The sequence below is a fragment of the Lemur catta genome, chromosome 6 (genome assembly GCF_020740605.2).
Source record: "Lemur catta isolate mLemCat1 chromosome 6, mLemCat1.pri, whole genome shotgun sequence".
Taxonomy (NCBI): domain Eukaryota; kingdom Metazoa; phylum Chordata; class Mammalia; order Primates; family Lemuridae; genus Lemur; species Lemur catta.
The window spans coordinates 66,050,528-66,059,139 of record NC_059133.1 but is presented as its reverse complement, the minus strand read 5'-3'; the positions used below and the strand labels follow the sequence as shown (position 1 = coordinate 66,059,139).

At 32.9% G+C, this 8,612-nt stretch overlaps 1 protein-coding gene across 1 annotated transcript in view; it reads right to left on the bottom strand.

Annotated features, from left to right (window-relative positions):
- Window positions 1–1,694: 1,694 nt before the first annotated feature.
- Window positions 1,695–8,612, bottom strand: part of SLC2A13 (solute carrier family 2 member 13) — a 341,466-nt gene continuing 334,548 nt past the window's right edge. The window contains exon 10 of the mRNA XM_045554019.1: window positions 1,695–6,846. Coding sequence (XP_045409975.1) covers window positions 6,620–6,846 — 227 coding nt within the window. The 3' untranslated portion in view covers window positions 1,695–6,619. The remainder of the gene's footprint in view (window positions 6,847–8,612) is intronic.

The following is an 8,612-nucleotide window of genomic DNA, read 5'->3' as shown; positions in this document are numbered from 1 at the left end:
TAAAAAAAAGCCTCAATGTTTTATATTGCATTTACATCCTGTATAATATTAGTTTAATTTCAATATAGCCAATTAGTGAAAGGTTAATATTGTTTTTGTTTAGAGAGGATTTCAAAAACTACTTTTTTAAATACTGAAAGAACTTTAAAGGAGAGATTACTTACCCTTCTAAAATTATTTTTATATCTTAACTATGAGATCACAGCAATAGAAATTGTGTATTAAATCCTGTTAATCTGGAGACTATGAGGAGCGTGTTCTTTTCATCAACTGCCATTCAGGAGGATGCTTATGGAAAAGAAGTTGAGAAAGGAAGAAGGACATCCAGCTAGGCAGTCAGATCAGCTTAAGCCATTCTGGTCAGCTGGGATGACACATATGTCAAAGAAGCTCTTGGCCCCAGTAGTTGTTCCCAGGAAGTGATTTTATAAGCAAATTGCCTATACTTTGAACATTGTGCTTTACATGATTAATTGATATATCCCTTACAACACATAGACGAGGTAGATAGAAATATCTCCATTTTATAGACAATGAAAACGAGGCAAAGATTAAGTCAGTAATTTGGCTTATCAGGCAGTAAGTGGAAAGCTGGGATTCAAATCTAGATGATCTGAGTTGTCTGACCTCTTAAGGTACTATACTGCCTCATGTTTGAGAAGAATCCCAAAACAAGGTTTTCAGGATTTGTTCCTGTAGTCTGGGTTAAAAAGAGGCATCTGATTGTTTTTCCTATATATTCTTTAAGTTTTAATGCAAGAATTCCATGATTTTTCTCCATTTTTGTAATCTATCTATCTTCCTAGGTCTGACAAGGTGGCATTCCAAATGAGGATGTGGAGAGGAAGCCTGCTGGAGTAGTCACTGTAGAGAAGAGTTCTGTATGACTTTCTAGTGTGATCTTGGGCAAGTCACCAAAATGTCTGGAACTTCAGTTTTAGTATCCAGAAAAGGATGACTATCTTTACCCCACAGAACTGGACAATGAAATGAAGATTTTTCTGATCACTTATATGCAGACACACACTGCACTATTCAGGTGCCCATTATTCAGGTGAGTGGACAATTTAATAATATATGTAATTTATGGGGTTTTCAAGAGTCCTTTTGACTGCAGGATTTTTGCCTTACCTGCTGACATTAAAATTCTTGGTTAATTGCAACTCTGCTGTAAGCCTTTGAATGATAGTAGGTCTAGTGTCTTCAGAGGAGCTCCTTGGGCTATTTCTGCAGTTGGGCTATGGATGAAACATCCGTATCTAGTCTAGTCTAGTGACTGCCCATATATTAAACAAGTGTACGTTTGCTAATAACAGCTATGGTGGGGGCAGAATGGCAACTGAGGGCAACAGAGTTCCAAAAGGAACTGCCAAGTGGCCATCCAGCAGGTATTTTGTTTTCACTTACAAAGCAACAACTCAAAATAATTTTTGACAATTTGACTTAATGGTTTATGTCAACGTCTGGTTCTGACAACAATCAGAAATAATATTTCAAGGGTCCTAAACACCACATTTCAAAGTTTTAAAAGATAATTGAGTTCATCTGTGATCTAAAGAAGTAAAATATTATTAAAATGAGTAGGATTGCATTAATATATAAAGATAGATGGTCTTTTATACATGCCTTAACTATGTAACCTAGATCCTAAAATCCAAGGAAAAGCATTAGAGAAAAAAAGTATAAGGGAAGGAAATGAGTAATGAATTATTTAACTTTTATTTGATTATTTTCATTTACAGTTCTGGCACTGACACTTTTTTAAAAAAAAAAAGATTTTAATTTTATGTAAAGCTTGAACTTCAATAAAATAACTTAAAAAACATTTACATGTATATCACTAAATCTCCATAAAATATACAATACTTTTGATACAGCATAGGCTAGAATGACTTTGAAGGAAATGGTACATATTCATAATTTTTAAGAGATATCCCATATGTCACTTCTGGGAATAAATATTTATATTGAATTTGCCAAGACATCTGAAGTATTAAACACTATATAACATGCACTCAGAAATTAAAATATACAGTTTGAAATACATATATTTTAAAAGCATAAAACTGTTTTGACTTAATCTAGATGTACATTAGAGCTTCTAAATAGAAATTTGAACATTTATTACAAATAAAAGATACTATAACGCCAACTGAGATATAGTCCAAAAGCTGCTAGGAAACAGTTTGAACATGTAGAATATAAATGTCTACTTTGGCTAGAGATAAATTTCATCTTTTTAACCTTTAAATGAGATGGAATAATGTTAAATTTGCTAAAATTTTAAAACTTTACAAAGTATTGGCTTTCAATTTTAAGTACCAGTTAGCTGCATGGTCCACTTCTTTTTCTCATTCATAATATGACAAAATCAAACACATGAACTTAATGTCTAACATAAAAATCTGAATATTACTCAAATTACGGTATTTAAAATTTTATACACCAAATTACTCAAGTACAACAGACCATATTTTATACATATATAAAGATTTATAGAAATTATATTTTATACCCACAAGCAAATTATAAGGATGAAATACTTTCATGTACTCCTGAACATCAACACTCTTACAAAACACCTCTCTGATGATTACTGGCACTCAAAAATTTCCTTCTTTAAATTAAGAGACAACATACAAGAAAGAGTTGGTAGCAGTTAGCTGTTTGGCATTTTTAAATGATTGCTATTTCTAGAAAATAGCAGCAATATTATTCACCTAGAAGAACTGAATGTACCGATAATTTATACGCTATTACAACCTGAACCACTTCATCAAATTAGCTTAATGTTATTGTACACAAGGCTAAGAAGATTGATGAAAGTGACAGGAAACAGGACATTAAAATTAATGTAAAGAACAATTCTGAGTCTTATTGGTAGCTGTTACATATGAGCTGTAAATTTTACCCCTAATTTAATACATTTTGCTATGAAGCACATATTATGAATTCTCTGCTCCTGGCCTGGTATGTCATCTAATTCTTTTATTCCTAAGAAAAGGTATTAATCTGGTAATTGAAAACTTGTCACAACTGACTGACTGAAAGTCAGTTGTTAGATATTTAGTATTTTATAACTTGGAAAATGGCAAAAAACAAAAACCTGATAAGAAACCATCCCATTAACTTTATTTTTAATTATGTTGATGAAATAAAATCAAAATAATCCTCCAACTCTCCTCACTGTATTACAGTATTTATGAACTATATTAGTGTCTTTAAATTATAAAATGTGAGACTTTCTTAGATAAACATATGGATAGTGTTTTCTAAAATATCCTTCCACTCCCCCAACCTTCTGGATCTGTGGGTTATTAGAATACATTTTCAATTTTTACTTTGCTATTTAAAAGCGAAAGGGTAAGTTGCCATCTTATATTTTTCCTGATTATTTTTCCCTGTATAAGATACTGAAATTATAGTAAAAAATGTATAACTTCCTTGCTTTAACTGATTTCCCATTTTAGAGTGAATAAATTAAATAATATTTAGAAAACTCTTCTGTATTAAAATCTGGTTGAGAGGTAAAATTAAATTATGAAAAAGCACTTGGCAGCATTATTCTCATATCATTTTCTATCAGGGAACTAACTACTGCATATGGCTGGGAACAAAATTTAAAACAGAAACATTACCTTTTATTATTTAGATCTTCTACATGTACATATTAAAAATACTCATGTTTTGGGTAATGATTAGGTTAGGTGCAACAGTCAAAACTATTAGGAATGTTTACTTACATTGAAGAAAAATATTAACAGCAAATCTTTTTAACATTACATTCAGCCCTATGTTTTTATATGCAGACGAAATAGTATATTCTCTTATGTCTAGTGCAGATCAGCCATCCAGCTAAGCCTCAGTAGGTACCAGGACCACCTTCACTATATTTTCCTAAAACATAATATAGTTCTATTAAATTTGTAGCATGTTTAGAAGGAAACCTATAATTTCAGTTGAAAGTGTGATGCTTAATCTGTGTTTTAATATGGTAGGTAAATCGTATCTTATATAAATTGTCCTATAAAATATATATTTGATGATATTTCCAATGGAATGTTTTCAAGTTGATAGCAGTAGCCAAAGACACTGAGAACTTAAAAGGTGCATAATATAAAAAAACCTGCAAAATTTAAACATTTAATTTTTAATATACTATAAATGTTCACCAAATCTAAAAATAATACCCTAATTGTATAAGGTTCCTTTTCAAGTAGTTATTTGTTTCTAAAAAGTTATAAATAATTCTTATACTGTGCCTCTCTGTCTTATACTTCAAAGATACAGAATATTATCTTTATCACTATATAAATAACAAATAGTCCTTTAAAGAAGGGGCTGAGGAGAAAGGGAGAGGAGAACTGTGGCTAATTTTCCCTGTTATTATGTGCATTTATGGATATAAAGTTGAAAACATTTTTTTTTTATGTCAGGGAGAACAGGCCATGTTCTGCTTTAGGAAATAATAAGAGTCCAGTTGCTCCTTTAGTAAAGTTACTGTGCATCAGCCCAGCTGAAATATAAGCATATAGTTAAGGCTATGTATACAATAAAGAGAAGAATTGAGGCAATTATTTGGGTAAATCAGAAAAATAAATTTTTAGAGAGCACTTTATTGGTCTAAATGTTTTTTCTTCCCAACATATTCTGACTGTATCATACAAGAGCTCATTTTTTCCCTTCACTTTACCTGTGTAAAATACACAGATAAGAAATTTCTTATGGGTATGAAATATCAGTATAATAATATTTTTTTTTATTAAATAATAGCTGCTTTTCTGGGGGAAAATCAATATTAACATCCCCTTAAAAATCAATTTTCAAAGCACCTAATTCAAGGAACTCTAAAATATTAAATTTTTTTATTATATGAAATGACCAAAGGGAGAAAACTTTTTTTTGGTTGAAGGATTTTTAGGGCACTAATGTGACTGGTTAAGCACATATTTTACCTTTAGTGACTTAGAGAATGAACTTCCACAGCTATATTCTTAGCTTGATAATTGTGACAAGGACAAGTTAGACTTTGAATTTATAGATATCCACCTTTTCTCCCCAAATATAGTACCTTATTAAATGTTTAGAGTATTTTAAAATGCATCAAACTGATGCATTCCTAACACAGAAGATTCATTCATATTTTTACTGGAACTAGCAAGTAATTTTATACATACTATACAGTTCTTAACAGAAGAGCAAAAATTAAGAGTTCTGTGATGAAATGACTTTAAAAACCAGTGAAGACTTTGGAAAGACATTGCAGAAATGTAAGTCAGCATTTTTTATAGACATACTATATTAGAAACATTAATGCAATAGGGAACCCAATCTTAGACCAAAAGGAAAAAAATTGAAGCCAAGAATGAGAAAACGAAAACACCTAGACAAATCTATGTATTTTTTTTAAATGAGAAAAGGTGTGCAAAATTAAAACTATAGTTTATGCTCTTAGAGTAAAAAAGACAAGTAATAAAATGTGACAGTTCCCTTAGGAAGAGTTAATAAAAAGTTAAGAAAAAAATAAGTCCCATTATTTTAATTAAACATCAATAACAACAGGATTATTTCTGCCACTGATTTCCTTCCTCTTTTTTGTTTCTGAAATTATTGTTTGACCAAAAGGGAAAAATAGTCTGCATGCAGCTATTTATATAACACAAATGAAGGCACAGAATAGGACTCCAGGGCCAATGAGGAAGGTGTGGTGATTTTGGCATGAACAAAAACTGACCCTGATATATAGTTAAATATCTGGCACTATTTTGCATTTACAGTTGCATATCTAAGTGACTAACCAATTAGGAATCCATAAAAATCTTTTGTTATTTTCTGACAATTTTCTTACCAAAACTTGCTAGCTTATCTGTGCAAAAGTATACTTACAACTGATGCAAAAAACATGTGTGAAAATAACCCCTAAAAGACTTGCTTTTTGATATATTCAAAAGATCCTGTGCAGAGTCAGTTTCTGAAGAACTCTCAATCTCTGAATTCGAGAGAGAGAAATCAAAACTTGGAATCCAAAGGAGAAAGGATAACTGTGCCCTTGTAGGAGGCACTTTTGAATTTGCTGATGAAAGCTTAAATGGAATTTACTTTCTGACAGCTGATCACAGATAAGCCACTACCTCTTAGGAAAATTTAGGGCCAATAGGCAATGTTTTGACATAGAACATCCTTGGACCATCTCCCAGAATTTTTTTTTTCATGTGGAGAATGCCATGTGAAATAATTCTTTATGAATATATATGTAATTTGGTTAGATTAGCACTGACTCTGTTGCCACTAAAATTATATATGGTCTTAGGAAAAAAGGATACCACTGAAGTCACTGGGTACAGTATTCATTTTAGACTATCTCAAGAAGGGATTACACATATTTGCTCAACAATTATTAGATTAAAATCTCTGTAAATATATATTTTTTGTATTCCTGCTCATGAAAAAAAAAGTCATCATGGTTGTATCTTCCTCCTAATCAAGTATTCTAGAATATGAAGTCGTTCAAAACTAGACTGTGGAAAGAACCAGATTAGAAGCACGGCAGTGAGGTCACCAATTGCTGTTCTTCTCCCCCAAGTTTGTTTAAATAACTACATCTATCAGCAGCTGAAAATTATTCCACATCAGAAGCATCATTGTCAGAAAGATGATAGTTACTTCCCTTCACCCGAATATATTCAATATATCTCCCTTCATCAGAATCTGAAGTGCCACATGTGCATAGCCTGTTGTCAAAGAGTGATTCAATTTCCTCTAATTTTTTCCCTTTGGTCTCAGGCAGACAGCCATAGATGAAAAGGAGTCCCACAGCAGCGAATCCAGCATAGAGGAAGAAGGCTCCTGCAATGGAAAAAAAAATATGTATATATGAAGGAGTATTGATGTTGACTTTTTTTTGTGGTCAATCATGTATAACCAAGGTATGAAATGGTAGTAACCAGCCAGGTTTACTCTAATTGTTCTAACCCTGTGAATGTAATACAATTTATCTTTCTAAACTCAAGTCATGTAATGACAAACTCAAGAACAATAGACTCAGGTCAGATTAAATTTTGCTTTGAAACTTTTCTTCAGTTCCCTGACTAGAGGGAATTACTCTCTCCAATGTGCTTTCTCAGCACTTTGTTGAGAATCTGTATCATAACAACCAAGAAGTATTATATGCACGTATATGTTTGCTTTGTCTACCAGACTAGAGGCACTCTGAGGTCAGGAGATGTTTATTATTCATCTTGCGTTTCCAGAACCTGGTACAATGATGACATTGCTCAATTAATGCCTCAGTGCAATACCTGGCAAGTCTGTCTTTCCCCTTTCTCATGCCCAAAGTCTAGGAGTCTTCCTAGACTTTTCTCTTACTCTCACATCCAACATCCCAATCTGTTAGGAAATCCTGTTGGATCTGCCTTTAAAATGTAACCTGAAGATGACCACTTCTCACCACTTCCACAAATATCTGTGGTTTAAAACCCATCCCCTCCCATCTGGACCATTGCAATAGTCTCTTAACTGGCTTCTTTGTTCCTTCTCTTGGACCCCAATAGTCCATTTTTTTCCCTCAGTCTTACTTATCATCATCTGACACACTATAATGTTTACTGATTTGTTTTCTGTTTCCCTCCACTAGAATGTAAGCTCTGTGAGGTCAGGGAATATTGTTTTGCTGTAATATTATGCATGTCAATGCAGCATACCAACAAACATGTAAATAGGAAACAACCAGGTAGCAGGTGTTGATACAGCAAGCCTAGATGGATGAGATATACAAATGTATGACTTGTTTATATTCTCTACATATTTCCAAGATGACCTTTCCTTTATAAACTAATTCCCATCTTAAATATTAAGAACCTATACTTCTACTTTCAATGGTGGAAAATAACTAACTATAATGGAGTCCCTGCCTAATTTTAGGCCTTCGGTCCAGACCATCCTATAAATGAGATGGGGGAAGGAAGATAAATTAATGTGACAAATGGCTGGAGAAAGGATATCAGATTGGGAGTGGGAAGATCTGGGATTAAGTCTTGGCTATGTGACTTCTAAATTAGTCATTTAATCTCCTCTTTGGGCCTCAGATGCCTCATTAAGTAAAATAAAATGGTTTCCCAGCTCCTATTTAAGTGCTGGCAGTTTATGATTCTCTAAATCTTATGGTCAAAATCAGGAGCAGGTACAGGAGAGATGGTTAAAAGATCCTGAGAGGGAGGCCTGCTCTTCTGTTCCAGTGGCAAAAGTGGTCTCCTCAGGGGGCAGGTCTATGGCTTGTCTTTGGGTTCCTAGTGCCTAACACATGGCTACTGTCTTAATACTTTCTTAATAAGTAACCATTTCCAGAATATCCATAGAAATATGTCTTGGAAAGACTCAAGAAAAACTATGGAGGAAAAATGCTGATGAACTGAGCACCCAACAGAATCTCTTCTGTAGAATGAGGAGCCATGAGAAAACAGAAGGGAAACAAAGGTAAATTATGCGATATTAGAAGAAAACATAAAAGGGTTAACTAAATCGAGACATAATTTGTCAAAGCCACATTAACTCTTTAAGGAGGTGGACTTATAAATCACATTCCCTTTGTTTAATGAAAATAAAACTCTATTTAC